General features: G+C 36.2%; 1 protein-coding gene and 1 long non-coding RNA gene across 2 annotated transcripts in view; one reads left to right on the forward strand and one right to left on the reverse strand.

Moving 5' to 3' along the window:
- The window catches only part of LOC107687903 (uncharacterized), a 45,480-nt gene extending 20,515 nt beyond the window's left edge, over nucleotides 1-24,965 (reverse strand). The window contains exon 1 of the long non-coding RNA XR_001634182.1: nucleotides 24,896-24,965. This is a non-coding gene — a long non-coding RNA (uncharacterized LOC107687903). The remainder of the gene's footprint in view (nucleotides 1-24,895) is intronic.
- LOC107687902 (uncharacterized) lies at nucleotides 439-19,338 on the forward strand. The gene is made up of 3 exons (XM_016485386.1): nucleotides 439-743; nucleotides 14,970-15,243; nucleotides 18,627-19,338. Exons 2-3 carry the CDS (start codon nucleotides 14,997-14,999, stop codon nucleotides 19,079-19,081), a joined length of 702 nt encoding a protein of 233 aa, XP_016340872.1. The 5' UTR covers nucleotides 439-743; nucleotides 14,970-14,996; the 3' UTR covers nucleotides 19,082-19,338.
- Nucleotides 24,966-27,251: the final 2,286 nt, after the last annotated feature.

Genomic DNA, 27,251 nt, shown 5'->3' on the forward strand with positions numbered 1-27,251 from the left:
TTGCAAAACCTTAGTGAGTTGCTACACGGTCTACATATGCATCTTAACCGAGAGGAACCTCATAAGTGATTGATTTTAAACACTGCATTGGAACTAACTCTAGAAATAGCGCTCTGCATGGGAGACCTGACTCGCAACTGATTTTGTTAGAGTTTGCATGTTACCAAGCCAACAATATACCAAACATTAATAGGAATTGGGTAAAATTGTTCATTTCAATTGGATTCAATACTTTATGAAAATGGGAGATCCCTAAAAATGCTAGTTTTTGCACATCCACCTGCTTCCACATTAAGAATCAAATAATGCTAATTTATGCTGCTGGCTTTGTCGTACCAAGTTCCTTCTGCCAATTTGGATTGTGTGTTTCAGATCTGGAATCCTAAAAACGGACAGGAATCACCTGAACCCAGATTGACTGAACCGGACTCGCGTAACCAGCTATGTCAAAGGATAAGGAAATTCCAAGCCCACCTCCAGAGTGGCCGGAAGAAATGTTAATTTAAACATATATCGGAAAAGTCTGGAGGAGAAGTCATCATGAGAAGGAACCTCTAGGACACTGGTAGAGTACTTAATATTCGGACAAACCAACCCACAGAAGGCCCTCTTGTTGACTGATTACATGGATATACGGTGTGGATGGACTAGCGCCTGCATGAGGGATTTGCCCTCCCCTCCTGCTGCCTGAGGTCAACCCAACACAACGCCACCTTGATAAGTCTGGCTTAGCTGGCCACTTGGTAAGGACACATCTTCTTTTGTTAGAGTAAGCTGCTACTTACAGCTGGGGTGTTAAACACTGCAGAGCGCCACAGATTCAGGAAGCGTCACTGTGCCAGAGCGCATAGATCATGATAAACAGGTTGCTACATTAACTGAACCAAGATGCTGAAGTTTTCCTCACTTGGGGAGGTTGTATCATCTCAAAGATTACTAAGACATCTGTATTTGTCTCTTGATAGGAAATCTTGATCTTGTATTGTTTTATCAGATGCATTACATAGGAAAAGGAAATCTGTGTGGTGTTTTTTACATTAGACCACAACAAAGTCCCCTAGGAGAACCTTCGATTCCTGTCCTAGACCTTCAGATCACCATACATCACTTACAGTCCATTTGAGTTCAACAGGCTTGACAAAGTCTTTTTTTTTAACCCATACCTTTGCAAAGCGGATCTCTGTAGGGCCAGATATAGAGGTATTTGTGGGTAGTTCAATGTAAACCAGGTTAGAAAAGTTTCCAAAGAGAATCTGTTGGTATTCAGGAACTCCCTTTGGATTAATCCGCATTTACTCTTGTGACAAAATCTTTTGCATCCCATTAGCATTGCAAATATTCACTAGGACAGATTCTTATTGAACACTATGATTGTTACCTCTTGTTTCATACATTTAGAAAGGCTGATGTTTGGCAGCTGACCTGTAGCAATTACCTAATCATACTCGTCAATGGGATCTGGTGCATTCTGGGGTAGCAAAGGCATGGCAGGTTAAGCTTCTATTCACCTGAGCCTTTCAACTCCCATAACCTGGGATTCAATTGGGCTTAGTTTGCAAGCTTGATGAAGGTCTGTGCAGTAAAATCTATGCTTTCGTCCACACTCTTTCCCCTCGACCTCAAAGGGAACTCTCGAAATTGGCTTGCAGGTGCAGCGTTATCCATCCGAAACGCGACCCTGAGCTTTGACACATCTCATTTTGATCCCTGCGCATTTTTCCAGACAGAAGTTTTTGGATGGGTGCGTTTGTTTTTTCTGCCTGTCCTGCTCCGACATGCTCAGAGCAGGCTGCATTCAAGTGTTCCAGTCGCTAATCATCAGGACGCTTAAAATGCTATCACGCACAATAGCACCAGGGTTTTATTGGAGTACGGATCTGCTCTTTGGCACGCAGAACTGTCTGGATCGAGACTAACATCAGCATTGGCTTGCTATAACAAACATTCGTGGCATTCAATCCAGACTGTAAAATTCCACGATGCAACTGATTTACGGTTTACAGATTTGACTATCCATTTGTAATATCTGATAACACAGCTGTTGCCAAACAAAAAACAACAACTCTGGAAGTTCTAAATCATGTATACGTGATTAAAACACTGTTGAATACATTGCGGTTTTGCATGCATTAATCAGGATGGGAGATATAAAGGTCACGTCCTTTTCGGCTATTGATCACTGGAGCTTGTGCATCTGGGCTTTTATTCCTGTCAGATGTTCAAGTCTTTCCCTACACGGGGTACATTTTTACTACCAACCACAAAAAAATAACTGGGGTGAAAGATGGCAGGAAATGCACTCGCAGCGTTCACATAGAGCGGGTGAAATGACCGCTCTAACCTTGGGAAGTTTGGTTATATGATGATATCAAATTCCTGCCGGAGTAAATCCTCTGGAACCACAAATCAAACCTCAGAACTAAAGTGTTGAATTCACGGCTGGGCCCACACGGAAACTCCAGAGGACTGAATGCCTGTCATTCACAATCTACTACATATCCCCTGTCCTCTGTGTGTTTGTTTAGTGCGTACAATGGGAAAACTGGTTATACTATATATAGCTACCCATATCAACGGTCTTCACCAAAAAAAAAAAATCATCCACGTCATTCCAAAATTGCATGACTTTCTTCTGACTTTTTAAAAAATATATTTTGCGCTCATATGAGGGTGAGTTCATGACGACATTTTGAGGTGAATTGTCCCTTTAACACATTTTACATTCTATAAATCCACTCCATTGAATTCTCCAGACTTTCCTCTCAAAATCAGCACAGAAAATGAAATAAATAAATAAATAAACGGAGTGTAATGTAATATTCTCAGCTGTCTTAACATGGATAGTTCACAAAAAAATTAAAATGTTCACCCTCCAAAAATGACTTTCTTCTGCTGAACTGAAAAGAAATAACACTGAAAACAACATACTGAAGTTCCTTGTAAGGACAATTTTTAAAATATCTTTTGTGTTCATACAGGTTTGGAATGATATGATGGTGAGAAAATTATGACATTTTTTGGGTGAATTGTTGTATAAATCCATTGCACAAAAATCCATCCATTCTATAAATCCACTTCACTGAATTCTGCTGACATTCCTCTCCAAATCTGCACAGAAAATGCAAAAAAAAAAAAAAAGGTCTAAAAGATACAGAAGAGGACAGGGCAGAATTACATAAGACTAGCTAAACTTTGAGGACTTTGAATCTGATTTCAAAGAGATACTTGCACACAGCACCCTTGTGTATCACAGAATATAATTCAATGCTGTCCAAAGAGAGATAAAACACTTGAAAGGGAGTTGAAATGCATTTAAATTGCACGGCATATAAATAAAATTGGCAAAAGGTCCAAACCTAAAATAAAATAAGGTAAAATGTTGGACAGAAGATAAGTAATATTTATCCTCGTGTAGCAGATCCAACTCTGTCCATAAGAGAGATTCCATTGAGGAAAACAGGTCAGGTTCAAACCACCTCCCATTTATTGGCTCTGGAAAAACATATGGGACACTTTAGAGGAATTTTTGTTGCGCTAACCTCTTCCCACGTTATACACGATATTGACTGGGAAGAGTGAGAATAAAACATGTGCGTCTTGCCTCGCTAGAATCTATTTTCGCACGGTAACACTGTATGACCCATATAACCATTTAATACATAATGATGACCATCCATTTTTACTCCATGGAAAGATAATGTTTTGGGAAGTTCACCACAAAAAAAAAACAACAAAAAAAAAAACCAGAGTAAAATAAATATTTTTCTTTCTAAATGGTTACCCTCGTGCAGTACAAAACTCTCATGAGTTTCGCAACACAGCAGAAAATGTGATCGGGAAATGCCACAAGCCAAATTCAAACCCACATCACCTGCATAAGCACCTTGACGCAACGTTCTGAAGCATGTGCACTAGTTGAGCTACAAGCCATTAGAATTGTGCATTTTTTTTTCCTGTTGAAGCATCTAGGGTTGTGCAGAATTCATGAGTGTGAATTTAAACTGTCCTGGAAATTGAATGGAATGGGATTTGAAAATGTGAAAAAAAAATGGAATTTGAATTGACCCTTTGCAAAGACCCGCCCCCCTTAGTTACTGTTGCTACATTCTGTTTCAACCGTCGAAAGACGTCAAATACACACCATTTTTCAAGTTCACGTTCACCAACGTTAATCTACTTTCTGTCTGTTTTGTTTTTTTGTCTGACAAAATGACAGATTCTGCGTTATGATTGGTCAGATCGCCTGTCAATCAAATTCCCGGTGAAGGGTCAATTGGAATGACAAGAATTTACTGAATAGCAATTCTGATTATACAAGGTAATATCTATGGCCTGTAAGCCTTCAAATTTCAAGGCTTTTTAATAATCATGGTAAACTTTGCTGTTCTAGTTAAAAATTGAAGTCATGTCAATTTCTCTGAACTTGATGTGAATTCTACTTACATTTAAACTCAAATTGCACTGTAAACAATTAACGGAATTATAATTGAAAAGGCATTCTCCATTCTCTACACTGTCACGCCAAAATGAAAGCATGCCGCTAACGCACAATGCCTCTTCGTACAGATATATGCATAGTTCAGCGTAACGTATTGAGAAGTGTTAGTTCCAGGGTTATGGTCCGATTTTACACTCGTTCACAGGTTCAGTTTATGACAGCTGTTGTATCTCAGACATAGCATCCACACATGGACTGGCTGACCTCTAAATACACAAACTAAATGCTAAATGGTGTCTTTCACAGCTGTCGACTAACACTTCCAGTAAACATGCGATTTCTAAGAGCAGATGCTCAGAGCTTTTGTCAATGTTTATAGCACATTTTGAAAATGAGCCCGAATGTGACATCATGTTTAGTTTATATGCAACATTTAGGGTCAGCAGATGATAGGACGCATTGGCATAATAACTGATAACTTAGCATGCTAACTGCTCCTTTGTTTAAATACGGATTCAAAAATTAAATACACAGAGACTAGCGAGCAAACTGTTTCAACAATAGATGTTGAAATAGTTGATTATGCAGTCTAGTTATGTAACTACTGGCAGATTTATAAGTGACCCACTTCAACTGCTGCAAAACATTTCATATACAGAACAGAAGCCCATATAAAGTACCTGGACACTTTTAGACTAATTAGTCACACTTAAAAATGTCTTAATGTCATTGCATTAAGTAACAACATTATCAAAGCAAGCGTTTCAAATGTGGCAGGATCTTTTCTCTTCACTTTCTTTTATTTTTGAAGGCTCATTGGGTTTGAATAAGCTGGTGTTTTGGTGATTTTAGGTGTAGAGAATCACATTAACTATCAACATCAAGTAAAATGTGATATGCTTGATTGAAGATTTTAGTAGATTCATTTACACTTTATTGAGATCTTTATATCTCACATGGCCAAGAATGTGTTGTTTACAGTCCAGAGATGAAGTTGTACTCAGATTTGTTATATATACACATGAGCTACTAATACCAAAACTTTAATTAGCCCGCAAAAAAAAAAACTTGAAATAAACCTCAGCCTGCACCAGCACACATAAAAAAAATAAAAAAAAATTGTCGGATTTACTTTGAAACCAAATTTAATCAGGAAATGTTGCTAATAAACTTCACAATTAAACTGCAAGTAGCACATTAAATTAAACATGAAATTTTGAAGTACAACTATTTCTTCAATATTTGGTTTGTTTACAGCATACAAAACATACATCAAACTACACAGCATCTACTACGCCCAAAAATAACACTACACAACGTTACATACAACACAATAAATCAAAGCCAAACACAAATCAACAAAACCTTAAAAAGTAAAATATATGCAAAAATGACTTTGAAACAATTTTTGTTTAGAAATTGCTAGTACATTTCACAATTACAAAAAAGGCAATTAACACACTGAATTTAATGTGAAATTTTGAAGTAGAAAAAGTATTTTCTTGTAAAACGTACTCAAAAAACAATGTTTTGTACAGTGTATTTTTACAGTAAATAAATATATAATGAATATAAAAAAAAAAAAATTATTTTAATGTATTATATTGTTTATTTATCCCTGGTTAGGCTTTTAGTATGGACCTAAAATATAACAACCAACAAAAATAAATAAATACATTTCAAACACACTAATAAAGTAACAAAATAAATAGATAAATATTAAACAGGTATAAAGACAAAGTATTTCTGAGCATATCCAAACTCATTAAGTGTACTGTTTCAGAGCCTCTGTCAGAGTGAGTGTGTGTGTGTGTGTGTGTGTGTGTGTGTGTGTGTGTGTGTGTGTGTGTGTGTGAGGCAACAGTGAGATTAGCCTGGCCGGCTGCTTCCACACCCCGCGAGCCAATCCCAGGTGTTAGCCCACGTGATGCTAGATAAAGCAGGCCGCATTAGTGCTAATCCCAGCCTGATCTTTGGAGTGCGTTCCTGCCCCCCTTCTGCCATCCAGCCACCACCTATCTGTCCTGTGATGGACCAGAGCGGTGCGAGGCCTTCACCCAAACAGCTGAAGTGACCAAAGCCTTACATTATTGTTCTGTTCAATGAAGAGTGTGAAGTAGGTGTCACACTTCATCAGAATTTATTAAGTGGCTTCACCTTTCACCGTGCAGTTTATGGCTCTGACACAGAGCTCTTGAACTCTATAATGTTTAGCTGATGTGTTTTATGGAGCTGTCTGATTATTTGATATATGCGAGTGACAGGATAGAAAATTAGAAGATTTGATTACTGTAAAATTAAATCATAGTGTTCTTACAGTCATGTCAATTGTAACTGAATTGGAAAGGCCTGGACATTTTTCAAAATTGTAAATATAACAGATTATTTAAGCATTTTTACAAGATTTCAGCTTTTCTACTTCAAAATTTCACATTCAAGTCAATGTGTTGCTTGTCATTTCTTTGTAACTGTTTGAAAAATGTAGTAGCAATTTCTGAGCAAAAATAGTTTCGACACCAATTTTTTTCCAGTGATCAGCTCTTAATTTGAAACAAAGTTAAATTTTTGTGAATGTATACACAAATATGTTCCAAGAACATTTTGCTAACATTCCCTTTAAAGGGGTCATATGATGCTGCTAAAAAGAACATTATTTTGTGTATTTGGTGTAATGAAATGTTTTTATGCGGTTTAAGGTTCAAAAAACATTATTTTCCACATACTGTACATTACTGTTTCTCCTCTATGCCCCTCCTTTCTGAAAGGTGTAGATCTTTACAAAGCTCAACGGTCTGAAAAGCGAGGTGTGCTCTGATTGGCCAGCTATCCAGTGCGTTGTGATTGGCCGAATACCTCAAGCGTGTGACGGAAATGTTATGCCCCTCACCATACGGTGATGCCCTGACCGGCTGGAGCGACGAGACAAAAACATTAAAACCCATTATAAATGTAACGCGTGTCGTTCCTATATATATGAGCGTCACAGTCCTTACCACGCTCTGGCTCGTGGGTTCTTGGCTTTGATCCAAGGAGGACACCGACAGGGAGCTCGAGTAGCTATAATGTCTTTGGCAGGAGGAGTCATCAATCGGTGGTGGTTGATCATGTTCGGAGTAGCCACGGTGGTATCGTTGAGGCGTAAGGCATGCAAGTCAGTTCGGAGTTCAGCTATGGCTGATGCCAGTTCAGTGATGTGGGTTGCTGTCACTGTGTTAGCCGATGGTTGTTGATTCACTATCACAGGCATAACAGCTGAAGGGTTAGCAACGCTGATGGGTGAGCGGAGGCCTAGAGTGAGCGGAGGCCTGCGGGCTTGCGGCAACCACATCTGATGACCACGGGCTGGACTCCGCTTCGTCCACGGTGAAAGCCGATCCGGCGATCCACAGCGCGAAGTTGATGTATTTCCTCAGCGACCAGCACGGATCAGCTCCAGGCATGACAAAGCGGATATCGTCCTCTTTTGGAAGACCAAACAAAGTAGTTTCGCTTTCACAACGAAACACACAGCGCCTTCACGACATGGTGGCAGCAACAATACTACAGCGAGAATAAAAGTTACGCCTTCTTTCTTTGCGTGAACATTTGGGCAGCGTTATGCACATCTTCCCACATCGACATGTGGGGGCGTGTTAGAACGAGCCGTTTTAGGTAGGTGTGGTTGACTTAACTTTTATAAAGAATATCTCTTTGGATTTGAGACTTTAGTCTTTGCAACTTTACAGATCTTCTTTATGCACCAAGAGCTTGTAACACTTCAAAGAGAAAGGAAAAATTCAAATCGCATCATATGACCCCTTTAAGTTAAAAAAAAACATTATTTCTGAATATTCTCTGAATATTCAAAACATCCAGTTTTTTTTAAATGTTTTAAAAATTTATTTTTTATTGTTTATACAAACATTAAGGAAACATTCCATTTTATAGTTTTGCAAATATTATGGGAGCGTTACTTTAGAATGTTCTCTGAACATTCTGAAACTAATTAGCAGTAATATTTAAAAAAACGTTTGATCAACATCCCAATAAAAACCATTCTAGAATGCTGTATAAATAACATTTTTGAGCTAACATTTTTAAAAATGACCAGATAACTCTGAATGAACGTTTTATTAACGTTACTGGAAGAACATTGTTCATAACCGAGGAAAACCTTGCCAGCCAAACATTCTGAGAATGATTCCTGTTAGCTGCGTCTATAAAAATAGTTTTTAAAAACACTACAAAAACAACTCGATCAAAAATAATAATGAATAAGTGATGGAAATTCAAAAGGTGTTGCCAACTATGCTTTAGATTCATAGCAAGAATTCAAGTGACGAACTACCAGTTTCCTGAGTTCTGGAAAGTTTATCACTTGAACATGAGAACCTTTCCAGAGCTGATAGAAATTTGCTCAGGAAACAGGTAGTTTGTCACACTATATGTTTTCTAATCAATTGCAATTGCCAGCAGAAAACTTCAGACACACATGCAGTCATCTAAATTACAGCTGGGTGTGTTAAAGTTGACAACAGCAAATGTGACTCTATGGGTGGACGGGACGAGCAAAACCTCACTTCACAGCATGCGTAATATCACATCACGCTATAAATTACAACATTGTTTTCCAACAACTGTGTTGGAAACACTACACAAAATGGTTCATGTATTAAATAACCATCTGGCACTGGCGGTTTCTGTAAAAATACAGTGAATTAAATATATTACCGTTTTATTTTGGTTTGTGTCCATCAAGTTCCAAAATATCAGATTATTTACAACATATATACAATATAAAGTCAGACATCAGTGCAAAACAGCTTCAAGTTATGAAACACTTGAGTTTAACTATTTAACAGACAGTTCTGATTCTAAATTCTGATTGGATGAGCCAAAGTCGAATTCTATCCTACTGCCTTAAGTTGTCTGACAAACATAAATGACAATATTATGCATCAAAGGAAACGGAAACGTTATGCAATGCACATTAATATCTCTTGTGCAGCAAAAGCATGAGGCTGACAGGACATGCATCAATATCACCAGTGATCTCCAAATGGAAAATGTTTGTTTTTTTCTGGAATATTGTATCCTGTCATACTGTAATCAATCTGATCATATCATAGTACTGCGATGACATAATTTATCAGATTACAAAGACACGTGCTTCTCAGAAACTGTTAAGTGTGACAAGTCAGCATGTGATTTCTTGTTAAACAATCTGTCTTCGCCCCAACTACAGATAAGAGATAAAATGTGAAGTTACTGATGTTGTGACGGATGAAAAGGAACAGATATTCAGTCTCTTCCAGGGAAAAATTGTTTTGTTTGCTTCCAAAAAATTTCCCACAACCCCTTCTGACAAGCCTTGTTAATGCATTTCTCATCGAAACCTAATAGGGTTTAGACCTTACATGATTTTCTACTTGCTAGTCATTTGTAGCATCTGATTAGACCAAAATCTGTATACATCGAATTATTTTTTAATGTGGTAAATAAAACAAAGATTTACAAGAAAACACTATTTCAGTCTTTCTACTTCCAAATTTCATGTTTAATTCAATGTGTTACTTGCCGTTTCTTTGTAAGTATTTGTGAAATTTACTTGCAGTTTCAGAGCGAAAACTGTTCTAAATCAGATCAATCTGTTTTAAATGAGACCAAAATATTTTTAGGATGAATCATCGACATTTTTTGTCTGTTTACCTTGAAAAAAAAAAAACTATAGAGAGAGAGAGAAGAAAAAGAAGAGTGAATGGTCTCAGAACTAATACACATTGAAAAAATTCCATAAAACTCCATAAATTCCATACATTTTTCTGTCATGGATTCTTTATAAATGCATGTAGAAATTATTTACTATTCAATATTAAACCAGAATAAGTTTACTATTTTTGCTTAAAAATTCAGTATTGTGACATTGTTGGCTCCTATAATAAAATGCATTTATACGTCGCTTAGGATGAAAGTACATGTGGAAGTTGCAGCTTGTGCAAGCAAAATTAAATTTAGTGCAAAAAACAAAAGCCACCATCATTTTACCCAGTAAATGCTGCTTCTGATGGTATAAATCATAAAAGTATATGTACATTAAAACAAACATGTTGCATGCAGTCTATGACATCACTAATGTTTTTCTCACGATCAATCAGATCACAACTGTTTAAAATAGATCAACTGGTAACACTTAAAATGCAACAATGACATCATAACAACATAATTCATCAAACATACTGCAATTAATGTCAGACTCAGTAATCAGCATGAAGTAAGTCTCAAATTTAAGTTTATAACGGTCAATGTAAATAGAGTTAATTAGCAGAACACCACTGATGGTAACGATTCACCTCAACAGGCCAATTCATCAAACGGCATCTCTGAAAACTCAAATTGCGGTTTGATTATTTGTACTGCAACTAAAGGACGATTAAAGCAGAAAGGCGAATAACCGTTAGCGGTAACAGGCCGTATGAGTCTGAAGTAAAGTTTATTGGTAAGTGTTCTGCTGTATATTGTAACACATTTTGCTGCCTGGATTACCCTGGATTTCAAAATACACAAATCTTATTAAACCAATCAAGAATGTGTGGAAGTCATAATTCATCTCCCAAAAAATGACATTTTGATTGAAGCAAATGAAGCCTATTTAGAGGACCTTAATGATTTTTTTACATAACATTGGCCGTGTTTTCATGAGAGTTTGGGTAGAAATATGACCAGAACATGTTTTTATGACATTCATTTAAATAACGATTATCTATTCATTATAATTTGTTGGACGTTTTAAGTGTTTAGACGTGCCAGATCTATATTTGGTCAAGTGAAGAAAGTGACGAGAGTGATAATGTTGTTTCCAAAATACACAGCGAACAAGATAAAGAGACCAGAACACAACAAAAATGACAAGATGCTTTCCAACAGCATGAGAAGCTCGTCAAGACACTGAATTCCAGACTTATTAAAAAAAGGCATTCACTTTTCTATTAAAGACAGTAATAGCTTGTGTTGTGAGTAATGGAGTAATGCTAAGTGGGTAATAATACCAATCAGGGTAAATCATGTAAATGTCTAATATATATATATATATATATACACACACCTATTTTGAGGAATAACATTTTTTTGCATTGTGACATTATATCTGACAATTAATAACATTTTCCCACCAAACTGTTATCATTATAATGCATCCAGATGTTTTACTATTTCTAATGGATGTGAGCAAGGCCATTTGTACATGTTCTCATTATAATTTTATGTAGCCTATATGACAGATTTGTTCTGCACATGTTGCCCTTAAAGGTGCCTTCCTTTTCAAAGTGATTCAAGCTATTCAAAACCATAATTTTGGCAGGCCAAGAGAGAATCGCGGTACCTACTATGGGTGGTGTATCACGGTTTTTCGGTTTGGTTTGAATATTGTTACACCACTAATATTATATGTATGTATGTATGTATGTATGTATGTATATATATGTGTATATCTTTATTGAGTGATGTGGGCCAAAAGTAACTGTTGCATTATTTCCAACTACATTAAATGAAAATCTACATTTTAATGATGAAATTAAATTAACATATTGTCTACATTTCAATGCAAAAAAAAGAAGAAATGCTAAATCAAAAAGTTAATTGGCAGACCAAATTACAGGTAACCATAGGCCAACTTTGGCACGCAAGCACTGTTTGAGCATCTCTACTTTAGACCAACATGATTTGGCAGCCAGACCCGCATTGACCCAGTACGACCACCATACATACAGTCAGTCTGGCAAAACACTTCCAGCATATACTGTCTGGATTTGTCCTTAAATGTTACCCATCTGCTATTTCCTCATCTGGGGAAGAGTTTTCTACCTTCCTTTTCTACTCTAGAGAAAACAGTAACTAGTGAAAGCAATGCAAACAAAGACTTTTCAGCAAAAAAAGAACATTCAACTGCAAAAACAACACAGCATTGTAAAGAGATTCCTCAGCAGGGAAAGAATGCAGTCTTTTGAGAGGATGAAAGAAAAATGTGTGTGTACATGCAGGCATAGATATATGCTAGACCTGTGTTTAGCCAAATCAACAAAAGACAACAGATAGATCTGGCAAGGGACATTATACCAGCAGGCCCACATAGAAGATTCGAAGAAAGCACTTTAGATTTCCTGAAAACTGGAACGCCCATCAGCAACTCCACCCATAGCGTGTTCGGTTATTAAATATTTTGGTCGAAAGAAAGTGTCTTCACTGTAGTAATATTTAGTTTTCAACATGCACTCTCAAAAATAAAGCTTCCAAAAGGGGGTTTTGGCAGCAAGGCCATAGAACTAAACCATCTTTGAAGAACATTTAAAAAATCTAAAGAATCTTTTGTGAAATGGAAAGATTCCATGGATGTTGAAAGTTCATCATGGAACCATCAATGCCAATAAAAACCTTTATTTTAAAAATGCAAGAAAATAACTCTAGATTCCATCTCAGCCAGTCTAATTTCGACAACTAATGGAGGTCTGTTTATCGTCACAAACCTGCTCGCATTGAATGGAACATCACTGCAAACAAAGATTCACCCTCAGGAAAAGTAGGACTAATTGTTTGGACTTGCTTGCATACAATGATGTCGGGTCTCCACCCAGGTGGATGCTATGAAGGACACACCTTCATGAAGATGAGGAATCAATTGGGGAAAGAGAATGCATAGAAAGATCATGACCTGAAAGAACGAACCTCATTCTATTTATCATGCACAAACGATGATCTTGGTTGTATTATAATGTACTTAAGGCTTATTTGAAAAAAAAAAACACACACACACACTGTTTGCCAAGTATGCTGTTGAAAGAAAAGAAAGTACAACACACTAATGGTTAAGTCCCTAAAAGTGCATACTTAAGTCTTAAAATACTAGTTCACCCTCAAAAAAATTTGCTTTTTGTTATCATTAACTGTCATTTTTTGCCATTCTCAAGAGGATTATAGGATTTATACTGGCGAATTCTGGAAAGGAAAAAAAAATCAGTATGAAAATAGTCCTTTGGATGCATCAAGTCAGCTGCCAAATACAGTTTGTTTTTGTGTCACATGACTGATAGTGATGCAACCTGTTTAAACAGAACAAAACAAAAGAGATTTGAGCATCACTGCGGAAAAAGAAAGATTGAATGACTTAAATTTAGATGTGCGTGATATTAAAATTCTGGCTGATACACAGTAAAACTATTTTTCGAAAGTTGTAAATGAAAGTAAGATTATTGGAGTATATTTTACAAAAAAAATACTAGCTTATGTTAGTCTTTCTACTTCAAAATGTCACGTGTAATTTAATTTGCTCTTTGTAATTAATCGTGAAACTTACTAGCAATTTCTGAGTGAAAATTGTTTCCATGCCAATTTTTGTATGGACAAACATTTAATATTACATGTTAATAATAAACATTCATGTTAATATAAATATTAATATTTATTTACAATTTCTATACTGTTTTGTCTAAATCAAAAATAAAAACAAAAATCTAATTGTATTTTAGTAAACTGAATTTAGGCATCTAAATTATAATTCAAAGTATGAAAAACAGTTACATTAAATGTATTTTGAAATGGGATTAGCTAAAGATTACATTTAACAGTGTGATTAAACTATTAGTGTTTTTAAAGATTAACTTTAAACGAGCGTTAGATGAAGGTTGCAAAGTGAACTAAATGAAAATAGGGAAAATGAGTATGCGCTAATAAATGTCCAGTACAGACCCATAAATAATATACATATCCAGTTAAATTTTAAGTTATCATGTGACTTCAGAAGACTAGTAATAGCACACAAGTGATATGGACCACTCAGATGGTGTTTTCGTATTGGACTTTGCCCTTTTTATCAGTACAAATCATCCACTTTTGTTGCATGGCTACGTTAAAAGACAGAATGACAAGATGACAAACTGTCATTTTTGTGCAAACTATTCATTTACAACCAGGCATTTTTTCCACTATTCCTCAGGAACATTTTTACAGTTCACGGAAAGCTTTCAATAAATAAGATGAAAGCCACATATGTGACCCTGGACCACAAAACCAGTCATAAGGGTAAATTTTGAATTAAATGCTGAATAAATAAGCTTTCCATTGATGTATGGTTTGTTAGGATCGAGCAATATTTGGTCGAGATACAACTATTTGAAAACCTGGAACCTGAGGGTGCAAAAAAAAATCTAAATATTGAGAAAATCGCCTTTAAAGTTGTCCAAATTAAGTTCTTAGCTATGCATATTACCAATCAAAAATGAAGTTTTGATATATTTACGGTAGGACATTTACAAAATATCTTCATGGAACATGATCTTTACTTAATATCCTAATGATTTTTGGCATAAAAGAAAAATCGATCATTTTGACCCATACAATGTAAAGTTGGCTATTGCTACAAATATACCTGTGCTACTTATGACTGGTTTTGTGCTCCAGGGTCACATATTTCAAAAGACTGATAAAAAGCTCAGCAAGTCGGTCTGTGCTTAACTAGACATTGACGAGTTTTCTAATGGGTTTGTTTTTACATGTTTTTCAGAGTTTCAATGCTCCACGCTGCTCTAAGATGAGGGTATGGAAAGAGATCATCCTCGCCTTCATCCTGTTTGGTGCCTCGTTTTTCCTCCTGCTTATGAAAAGCATGTCACCTGTTGGGTCCTCCTACCCAAAGGCCTTAGGGATTTCATCAGACCCTTCCTCACAGCCACCAGCCACATCATCCTCATCTTCACTCTCATCAACCTCGGCAAGGAAGCCAGCGCTGCGCCGAGCGGTCAGAGCCACGGAGGACATGGGCTTTCTTCTCTCCGAATGTAAGAGAAACCTTTTTTTGGTTTTCCTTAGCAACAGCGCCAGTGTGGATTAGGCAGCGTTGACGCAGACATGACGGAAGGATTTAATATATCATTCTACAGTCGCCGTTGTGTTTATACTACATGCCTCTGCAGCCAGCGCTGCTCAGTCACACAACTCCTCATTTATCATTCGGTTCACAGTTACCACACAAACAGTGTCTGTCAGCTCACTTGATATTTAAGACCGCCCAGGTGAAAAGATTAGAACATTTAACTAGTAGTTCAAGTGAGCTTTACTGTCATTCTGCAATATGTGGGAACGAAATGTCGTGCATCACAGGATCACGGTGCTACATAGCCTATAGGCAGACATAGCCTATATATTTTATAATCCTATAAAAGAAAGAAATAACCTATATAAATGTACATATACCTATGTAACCTATGTTAACATATAATCTATATAAACCTATTTACAGAGTAATCTAACTATACATATACACTTTACATAATTACTTTGGACACACTTGAATTTACAAAAGAAACAACATGTTGTGTCATGCTTCCCCAGTTGATTGATTACATTAAGAATTGCAAACATTTTTTTGTTAGAAGTTTTCTGAAAAGTTGTTTAAATATGCGGATGATGCATTATGTAGTTAAATATGCACTCATTTGCATGGATTTCCACAACATAAATCTGACCATTGGATAAAGCCAGGTTCAAAATTATTTTTTCAGTTTGTTCATAAACTAGAGTTAAAGGTTTTACAAAGGGGATCTTTGATTTCTCTTATCATCACTCCATAAATCAGAAAATACTGTCAACATGCAAAAAAAAGAAAAAAAAAAGAAAGCATTTTCACCATGTTTTTAGGGAAAAAATGTATCAAATCAGTGCAAATTATATATGAACAAACCCCTCTGTAAAAACCTTCCGGATATAGATAGGAATAAAACTGTGTAAGTGCTGTTGAAGTAAAGAAAACAGACTTTAAATATAATTGAAATCTACAGACACAAACAGAAAAAAGTGCAATAGAATAAATATATAAATGTATTTTGGATGTTTTCTTTCCATTAGTCTGAAACAACAATCTCAAAACCGACCATGTTTTTGACTTTAGTGTCTTGCCTTAAACTCATAAAGTACGCTGGATGTGCTTAAAGTTGTTACGGTAAGGACTGTCAATCAAAAATGTAGAAAAAGACAAATATTTCACCTCATGAAGATCATTTGAGGAAGATTTCTAATAGTTGGCTAAAACACCTTAAATTAAATTGAATTTATTATCGTCAACAATATTTTCTGCACCTTTTCTTCAGCGCCTTCATACACTATACATTGAAACAGTGTGTACTTACACGCTAAAGCAATTTTCCTAAAACACACCCAGACTGACTTTTTGATTGCAAAGAAAAGCAGTGCAGTGTTTCCCAATCTGGTACACATTTGGATGTCTCCCTTAGCTGACACCCATCTTGGTGTCTCTAAAGACAAGCTAATAAATTGAATCAGGTGTGTTTGATTAGAAAAACACATAAAATGTGCAGTGTTAGGTACTGCAGGGCCAAGGTTGAGAAACAGTGGCATGCAGTAGCGAAATACAAAAAAAAATGTGCTAAAGCCATCTTAAAGATGGACATAATCCTGCTTTACAACTCTGATCATTACAACGGTTTAAAGTGAGCCGTTGAATCCTTGACAGAATGTGCAGGTTAAGCCCTAGAGATTGATACATGATTCACTTCTATTAAAACTTATTAAGTATGTTTAATTTTTGCAATACCTACACAGAATTAAATGGAGAGCACATGGAATCTGAAGTTTCCCACTTCTCAAATGTGTCTCCTTAAAATAAGACTTAAACTCACACGTCGCCTTTAGAGTTTCAAACTGTGTTTGCATTTGCCAAGAAACTAAAGTTTCAATCAAATTCAGATATGTCAATAATACACAGTCATATTGAACATTTCAAAAGTCTAACTATAGAGCCCAAACATATTGCCTAGTATCCACATTAATTTTATTGTTCTAGAGACCACAGTGAAGGTAGACGCCATAAAAATGTAATCAGACACAGATGGAAATGAAAAAGAGTACAGAAAGGACTATATAAAATCCAGGGCTCAACAATATAGATTTTTTTTTCTGGCCAGCAGTTAACACTATAAATTCAAAACCACACTTTTGCTGGAAAACAATGATATACAGTGCTTTGTAACACATTCTTAGTGATGCTTTCAAGTCATTTTTAACCACATTAGTGTTAGCCGGCTAGATTAACAACATTTTTTTTTCCGACAAATCAGCAGAATTGAAACAACAATGTAGAATGCAATGAGTTTGCAAGGCATTTACAAATTCAGTGAATATAACATTTTTCAGTGACAGAGCAGCGCTGACCTACAGAAACCTATAGAATGAGGTGCACGTCTAAACCCAACTTTAGCCTTGTTTTCATTTGTGTCAAATTAAATATGCTTTCCACCCTCAGCGAGGTCCATTTTCTTACTGCATTTCAACAATTGTTTTATTTGTGTCTACTTTCACTTCTAAGGAATTTTAGTAAAAACATCTAAGACAAAATTGATACTTAAAGCAAACATTACTAAGGTTTGAAACACACTCTATACAAGAAAGCAAACACTTCTAAGGTGAATGCATAGATGTGTCAGACTACCCCAATGCAAGTACGTGTTCCCACAAGAATCGCTATATTAGCACAAACAGTCTTCTACAGTGAGCCGTTTCTTTCAGATCAACTACCATCATGGCAGAGAAACAGTTTGAAGAAAATCTGTTTTTTTTTCTTATGTTTTTTTGAGTAAAATAAGCTTCGAGGTTAACGTAAAGAGATTTTTACATTTTGTTATACAACATACTGTAAATTACACAAAGTCAGACCTCAAATAAGAATTTAATTCACTGTATTTAAAAAAAAAAAAAAACAAGCAATTTGCACGTACAAAAAACTACAAGGATGTGAGTTTACATGTTTGACAAGCAACTGCTTATACAGCAACTTGTTAGCAAAAGACAGACCCAGATTGGCTGATTGTGCATAATTTATGCTGTAGAACTAAACGTTAAAGTAATGTTAACAACAGAGTGAACAGACCTTATTTTTATTCATAAATCCAAAACCAAAACCACAGAAACTCCTGAGGGAATCCATGCTAAATTAGCCTGGCTTTGGTTTAATGACATTCGATTGCCCTTTGAGAACTGAGGTTTGTTACCGGCACAGTAACACAAACGCACGTTAATTATGTTTAATGGCACATTAGCCAAAAGTTTGGAAAGCATACACATTTACAAACTCACTTAAGTCTCTTGAATGATGAAAACGTAACCTCTGAGCATTAACATAATCCTCTGGGTGTTTTTCCTCCTCTAGTCTCGTACCTCTTCCAAAGTTTCACTGAGGGCGAGCTGAAGAAAGTGATTGCGACCCTGGTGGACCGTAAGGAGAGGAGGATCAGAGCCGAGACGGGACGGAGAACCAAACGAGCACGGAAGGGCCCGAAGCCGTGTTCTCTACACGAGATCGAGCTCACGGTGAGCGAGCTCGGGCTCGGGTACGAGAGCGACGAGACGGTGCGCTTCAGGTACTGCAGCGGGAAGTGCATCCACGAACGACGCAACTATGACATTGTAATGGAGCACATGCAGTTATATAACGGCTCCAGTGAGAAAGGCCGGCGAGGACGGGATAATGGAAAAAAAGACAAGGCGCGCTACGCCCCATGTTGTCGCCCTACGAAGTTCGAGAAGAAAATGTCTTTCTTTGACAACAAGGACAAATTCTACACCATCCAGAACGTCTCTGCGAGAGCATGCGGTTGTGTATGACATTCCGGTAACTATGGAAACGTCAGGGAGAATGTCTATACATTACCATGGCAACAGAGAATGTTTCAGAATTCCGTGGTAACCATAGGAGCTTTGGAAAAGGCCAAATAACCATGGAACTATTAGAGAACGTAGGGCAAATTGCAATTTCGAAAAAGATGCTGAGAGGGATCCACAATGCCACCATGGAAAAAGTGAAAGCTACAGAAAAGTGATACACAAAACACAAAAGACAAGGCCTGAATTGTCTAAAGCCTTGGCAACTATGGGAAAAATTTTGTTTCTGCCTTTTCAGTGGTTACTGGCACTTTTGATTAGTACAGGGCACTGGACTTTAACCAAAGGTGGATCGCTGGTTTAATTCGATGGGACCAAAAGCTGGTGGGAGACTCCTTTCACCTTCCACTGGAAACTTTTGCAGAAGAACAAGTACAGATATAGTAGTATTTATCCAAAGATATAAATATATATATTTACGTAGAGGGCTACAGCGACAACTGTATGCTGCTCGCTTTTGTTACGAATCTGAAAACTGAAGTATGAAGCGCAACGCAGCTGTGAAAACTACCTCATTTCTTTCTTTGTTGTTTTTTTTGTTTGTTTCCTTAGAAGAATGTACATGCAATGAATCTTGTTCTACCGCACCCACTACCTGGGATTACGCTAGTCAGAAATATGAATCAGAGGTATACATGTAGAGAAATGCTTCTCGACCAAAAGTCTCAAAGGATGGATATTGTCTTAAACAACACTGTCACTTGAAACGTATATGCACACTATATCAAACCCCTGAATTTGACCTTAAAGCCTTGCCAAGGCATGTCTGATCAAATCCAATCCCGTCCTTGAGACAATTTATACCCAGATATTTAAGTTTAATAGGAATAGGCTGTCCAATTCCAAAGACTAATAGGGAAGAGTACACCTTCAAAAGTTTTCCCAAAGTTGTCATCCTTCAAAGACCTTAAAGGTTCATTTTTTCTCATGGTCACGTTCATGTTTACATTCTTTTAGACAATGATACTCGAGATACATTGTCTTTTGTAAAGTAATTCCAGGTTTAGTCCTTCTCAACAGCAAACATTTACATTTATTATCCTTGAACACATTTATGGACGAGTAATTGTAACATTTATTTACTCAGATGGAATATTATACTCCTAAAAATAAAGGTTCTTCAATGGTTGTTTGAAGCACATCACATTAAACAAAGATCTGTCCTCATAAGAACCATTTTCTGCTGTACAAGTGCATCAAAAATTCCTTAAATTCATGATTCTTTAGATCAACGTATTGGTTTTGGGGTTCTAAAGCAACAGTAAATAGGGTTAAATCTCACAAAACCTGTCAAGAAGATGGGTCATTTCATCTTAAAATCAAATGAAAGGCATAACCAATATATTTCGCATAAAGGAAATTATGTCTGTTTATATATATATATATATATATATATTACCTTTTTAAAATTTTTTTATTTTGACATTATGTTCATGGCAATTCATTGCACTCATTCTCATATTAAGGGGGAAAAAAAGAAAATTAATGAAAAATTAATGAAAATAAAATATTTAAATTGTGAACTATTTGATAGCGTTGATAATTTATGTTGATTTAAAAAAAATATATAAAATAAAGTAATGAGAATTTGCTGGCAAAATGTGCATAGCTGCTCTGCAAAACATTTCCTGAAAAAAATTTTTTTTTGCATCAGCATAATTTTCATAAATGAATAAATAAATATATAGAAATGTGACGTGGTCAAATTATATATATACACACACACACACACACGTGTGTGTTTGCCCACGTCACAGTTCTGCAATATATTATATTATTTTCGGAAAAGTGACCTGGGCAACTTTTCATGAGAATTACCCATATGCACTTTAAAGCTAAATAGTCACTTAAAGTTTGTGCAGCTTAAATGGTTCTCCTATGCCATCAGGCTGAAAACCCCTTTGAACCTTTATTTTTTAGAGTGCACATGCTTCACCCCTCCGTTAGAAAATGTTCTTTATGTTATCTTAGTTTCTGGACTAATTATGGAGCATGAAATCTGTCATAAACACAGTTAACTGATCACTGCATGTGTGAAATTAACTGCTGAAGAGACTAATGGAGGAGTTGTAAGCAGTTCTAAGCTGTTCAGACATACAGGATTAAGTGTTAAGTTTAGCTTTGTCCTTTCAGAAACACGCTGTAAAAGTGTAGCCAGACTTTTTACTGTTACATTCCAGTCCACTCCTGTATATATTACACCATATTCCATGTAAGTCAGAAACACAAAAGGACAAATCTGGTTTATATACAAAGCGTGCTGAACAATCTGATATAGCTGAATTTGGTCTGAATCAAATGAGCCACAATCCCCAAATCAGTTCGTAGAGCATTAAGATAATGGCAACGTCTACAAGTCTCGTTTTTTGATATTCGTTCAGATAACTTCTTCATCCATGCTGTTCTTTCTCGCCGAAAAAGACTGGTCTAATTGAATAACTCTGAAGTAATTAAGGACAAAACTACAAATGAGATTGGAGTCACGCCAGGATCCATCAAGCCCTAAACATGTGTTTCCTTCAAAGCTAATGGAATTAACTGTAAAAACTAGGCAACAGCTAATGGAGCATGCAATCGTTTTACGTGGATCAATTACATTTCAATTCAGGTCTCATTTATGTATGTGAATTGTAAATTAAAACGTAATGTACCTTCTGAATGAAAATGGAATTGCTCTGATCTTGCCACACACCGTCAAACCCAGCGCAAGGACTCAAGTTACTCGAGTTTAAACAATCAGTACATCCTGCCCTGAGGAAATATCAGCAGTAGACAAGACAACATGTCTTCAATTTGTTTTTAGAAATTTAAGGCACCCTGCCAATGTTGGAAACCTACTAAGCGATTAAACTGTGTCTAAGCTTGCTAATTGGATACAGAAGGTGATCGCTCGCTTCGACAAGGCAGTACCAGTGCTGTCAATGCAAATAAAATTCTTATTTTTTTGTTCTGGGAAATTGCAAACAGTGAATAAAATATGTAAATTAAATTAACTTTAAGGAATACTTCACCCAAACTTGATAATTTGCTTAGAATTGTTCTCACCCTCAGGCCATCCAAGATGTAGATGAGCTTATTTGTTTATTGGAACAGATTTTGAGAAATTTTATATTTTTACATCACTTGCTCACCAGTGGGTCCTCTGCAGTGAATGGGTGCCGTCAGAATGAGAATGGAGAAAGCAATACTATGGATAGAGGACTCATATTTTAGCCAGAAGCAACGGTTTGAAGTTAAAAGTGTCTTGATGGATTTGTTTCTTACAAACACAGCTTTTGGCTTCACAAGACTTTAACTGATGGACTGGAGTGGCCTGGATTACTTGTGGATTATTGTGATTACATCTTGGATGACCTGAGGGTGAGTAAATTTTCAGCAAATGAAAATTGAGTGAACTATTCCTTTAAACTAGATGTCACCTAGCATGTAAAAGTTTTGTCCCCCTCTGAAAAGGCTAATGCAAATAAGACAAGGGGTTCAGTGACTCTACTTCTGTCCATTTATACTGGAGTGGAGTACTTTAGTGTCTGTATTTGTGTACACAAATGAGTTGAGGCAGTATTACAGGAATGCAAATGTGTGTGTGTGTGTGTGTGTGTGTGTGTGTGTGTGTGTGTGTGTGTGTGTGTGTGTGTGTTGTCGTTACATTTCCAATGTCAAATAATCATGATCAGCATTTGGGAGTGTTGGCTTTTTCACACCAACAGCAGAAATGTCGATGCAGTGCATCTGTATTGTGGATAAACGGTATTTATTGCAAAATGCTTTTCATTTATATTTAGATATTTCAGGAGGGAGACAGAAACTTATTTATTACTTTACACTTGTGCCAAATGGAATTTCTAATGTCGGCTGAATAAACATACCCAGCTTACAACAAAACATAAAAAAGTTGCTTATTTGTCTTGAGTTTCTAAATTCACTTTCCTGTTTATGCTCAACTACAAGATGTGTAGACGGCAGATTTACAATGCCGCAACTTCAGGGCACAAACAGAAGAATTCAATATGGTGGGAGAGATCTTGTTTACAGCGCTTTGATGTTTAAGCGATTGGGGTGATGTAAGGACGGTAAAAAAAAAACAATCGAAATGAAAACAATACCATAAATAAGTGGACAACTCGTTAACGTCAAAGCGAAAACAGATTCTCAGAATGTAAAATCCAAAATAAGTCATTTCATAAGCATTCACCCCATTTAATATGACCTATACCATCACTGCTGCGGCCAATTGGGTTTAGAGGTCACATAAATACTTAAATTGAGATCACTTGTGTTGTCAAGGGGCTTGATTCTAGTATAAATACACCTCAATCTGGAAAGTCAGTACTCTGGCAGAACCGCCATCAAGAAAAAAAGATCAATCCAAGCAGTTAATTGAAAAGCACAAGGAAGGAAACATATACCAGAAGAGTTCCACGTCACAGAGTATCCCATGGAGTACAGTTAAATCAATCGTTAAGAAACTCAAGAAGCTGTAAATCTAAGGGAGGCCACCAAGAGACTAAAGACAACTAGACTACCCCAACCAGACAAGGGGTCGTAATACAGAAACCAATACCGTCTTAAGTTGAGATCTGAACAGTTGTTCCAACACAAATTGCCTTACTAAACAGAAACGTTTTTGTAATATGGCCCCAGATCCCAATCTGAATGGTAATTTACAGGCAAACTTTAAAAAGGCTGTTCACACACAACCTTCATGTAAGCTTGACCAAGCTTGAGTAGTTTTTAAACGGAACAAATGAGGGGGAAAAAACCCTGTAGCAGCCAGATGTGCGATGCGTGTTGACATGAAAGAATATTTTACTGTTGATCGGTGTCAAAAAAGGTTGTAAAACATGAAAGCGGCCAAGGGGGTGTGAATACTTCTTACTGGCACAGTACGTTTGTAAAATCATGTTAATTAACACATTATTTGGATTTTACCATCACATAATTAACTGAAATGTTTTGAACAAATGTTCAAAAGCACGAGCACATACAAAAAATCTTTACAGAAATGAAACTGGTGATTTAAGCTTGTGCAGAGAAAATCGTGATAAGCATGATAAATACAACCACAAATATAACTGTTGCAATTGGCTGTAAACATTTAGCCCATTGTAGGGTGACCGTCAGATCTGGGTCACTTCATTGCAATGTCACTGGTGCATATCACTGTTGTGCACATGAATCCAATGACTCTACACAACCTCTAATGCTCTGTGAGAAGTCCTGTTTATGTTTAAAACCACTGACACGCAGTAAACAAGAACGCTTAAACTATTCCTCTGTTGGTCCAAGATTTTAATCTTCCTCTAAGTGGTGCAAATTGACAAAACTGAGGTGTTTGTCTCTGTTACTTTCCACTCCAAAACAGACGAAAGCAATTAGAAGCATTTCAGCTGCTTCTCCTGTAAACGAGAGCATCTTAATAGAAAAACAATATCAACATTTCCAGTTATTTACAACATGAATGCCTTTGGGTGAATCTCATGAAATCTGTTAATAGGCCATCTTTCAGAATAACACAGTCAAAAACTACTAATGTGAACCAAATGAGAATTATCATTGAGAATAAAGGGAATTAATGAATGGGAACTGGAATTACAGTAATAATTTGTGGGTGAAAGGTGATATGTATATATTTCCACAAAAATCTCCCTTTAGCCTACTGGGTTTGACAGGCTTCTAGAATACTCTAAAAAAAAAACTACCTCGATCTACAAACTACTTCAGACATGAAGAAGGTTTGTTTAAAGACAATCTCTTTACCTGTACTGAAGTGTCGTAGTTTACCGTGGTAAATACAGAGGAATAGATCAGAAAATGTCTGATTTAAAACAGTAGGCCGTATTTTGAAGTTAATTAGAAATGTGTTTCAGCGTCACGTGATCACGCATTCCCGCCTTAAACAAAATTACCTAGTTTTCGCCTAAAATGGTTATTATGCCGTTTACTGTTACTACAGTAAAACTCATTCAGACAGACTTTATACAAATTCATAGAAACATTCTGAAAATGTATTACACTTTGAATGTTATTCTAAATCGTTTTAAAATATAAAAAAAGCAGAAATAATCATTGTAGTTGACAAACTCGTCAATCTCGGTATTTGGCAGAAACTATGGCTACTTAGGTAAAACACAGATATAGATAAATTTAAAAATGTGCAAATTTTTGGACGATTATTGATTAATGCAGATGCTGAACGCAGAAGGTGATGATTGACACGCCTTACAGCCAATCAAAAAGAGAGTTGAGTTTGGAGGGGCGGAGAAACACGCGGGGCACGTGAGAAACTCACGAGACTGCGCTTTTCACAAGAGACCACCGCAAAAGACAGGTAGGCTATGATATTTCATATTTGTTTACATTTCATCTATATTCATATTAAACCACTTTCTATTTCTACTAATCAAAAAGCAGAAATGACAATAAGGACAAGGCTAAAAAAAAGTCGTATATTGCTGTTTTTGTCTTTAATATTTGTTAATTTATTTGTTTGTTTATTTTTTAATAACGGATACTTAGGCTAAGTCTGATAAATATGGTAACAATATAGCAGAAGTTAGTTATCTGGAACTTTCATTTAGACTTTTCTCAACATAAAATGTCTATATCACGTCTATAGATAAACAGGGGGTGGTGTAGGCCTACCGTGTTTAATGTGTACAGCTGCCGTGGTTACACTCTTTGAGTTTATGTTTCCAAGCCAACAGAAATCGCTACATAAAAGCACCTCCTCGTTTGCCCACGTGACGTCTTGAGGACCACCTCAGTGCATAACCTCTTGCCTCTTTACCAACCTGAAGCTGAAGTGCATCCACAGAGACTCTGCTGAGGTGCTATGGCCGCAGACGCAGTGCAGGAGCTCAGGCAGCAGTGCCTTCAGAGAGGCGCCGCGGGGATCAAGGGTCTTGGAAGGCAAGAGAAATATTCTACTCTCTTTAAAACAATCTACAGGTCTTTGTCTGTGAATCTATGATTTCAAAGAAAGGCTGGAGTGATGTGGTGTAACATTAGTAAAGCTGTCGTTTGGATTCCTGCTTGAAGCTGATGATGAATTATCACCACTGTGCCCTTGAGCAAGATATTGACCTCACAGGTTACACCAGAGCGACTGAACCAGTGATGGGGTGAATCTCAGGAAAACCAAGACATATTTCACCCCAAAATCAAAAGAAATTATATTGTACATGAAGACATTTTTCATGAAAATGAAGCACATTACTCATAAAATTCGTATACTGGTATGCATTCAGATGCTTTACTTTTATTCTCAATTGTGATACTCAATAGATTGTCATTATTGTAGTATTTTGTTACAGTAAAAACTAATTACAATAAAAATGCACAAAAACTATTTACATATGCAATTTACATCAAATATTATTTTATCATGACAGTAGTGAGAATCTGAAAAATAATATGAAAATTTATGAAAATGTCATAATGCAAAAATCTGAATGTAGCATAATAAATCTTAAAATAGCCTATTTAAAGAAACAATTTCATTTCTAATTTATAACACTGTAAAAAAATTATATGATCAGTAAGTCATGGCAACATGTTTTTTCTTTTAACTCATGATTTCAGCTTCATTTTTTTAAGTTATAAGAGATTCAGCTGGTCAAGATTAAAAAAAAAAAGTTGAAATGACATGCAACCAGTTCATTAGGCGTACAAATGGAAGGCAGCAACTGATCTTAAGTTTTTAGGCTAAATTAGGTGGAAATGTTCATATGCTTAATTAGGGATTTTGGATTTTAGGAATCAATCATTTAAATCATAATCATAATCAGAATCAGAATCAGAATCAGAATGAGCTTTATTGCCAGGTATGTTTACACATACGAGGAATTTGTTTTCGTGACAGAAGCTTCCACAGTGTAACAGAATGACAGTGACAGAACAAAAAACACAGATAATAAAAAATAAATAAAAAATAAAAAATAGAACAAGTAAATAAGGAATAAAAATCGACAATTGTATGTACAGGTATATAACAATAGACAGTTATATTATATTATAGTACAGGTATATTATGTGCAAACTGGAATGTAGACTGAGTATGTGTGTTAGATAAATAAGTGTATGAGTGAATAAATAGTGTGTGTTCCACAGTTAT

The sequence above is a fragment of the Sinocyclocheilus anshuiensis genome, unplaced genomic scaffold, assembly GCF_001515605.1.
Source record: "Sinocyclocheilus anshuiensis isolate Anshui unplaced genomic scaffold, SAMN03320099.WGS_v1.1 scaffold293, whole genome shotgun sequence".
NCBI classification, from domain to species: Eukaryota; Metazoa; Chordata; class Actinopteri; order Cypriniformes; family Cyprinidae; genus Sinocyclocheilus; species Sinocyclocheilus anshuiensis.

Coding starts and splice junctions, on each gene's coding strand:
- LOC107687902 (XM_016485386.1), top strand. CDS start 14,997: ATGAGGGTATGGAAAGAGATCATCCTCGCCTTCATCCTGTTTGGTGCC. Junction 15,244..18,626: donor GGGCTTTCTTCTCTCCGAAT/GTAAGAGAAACC, acceptor TTCCTCCTCTAG/TCTCGTACCTCTTCCAAAGT.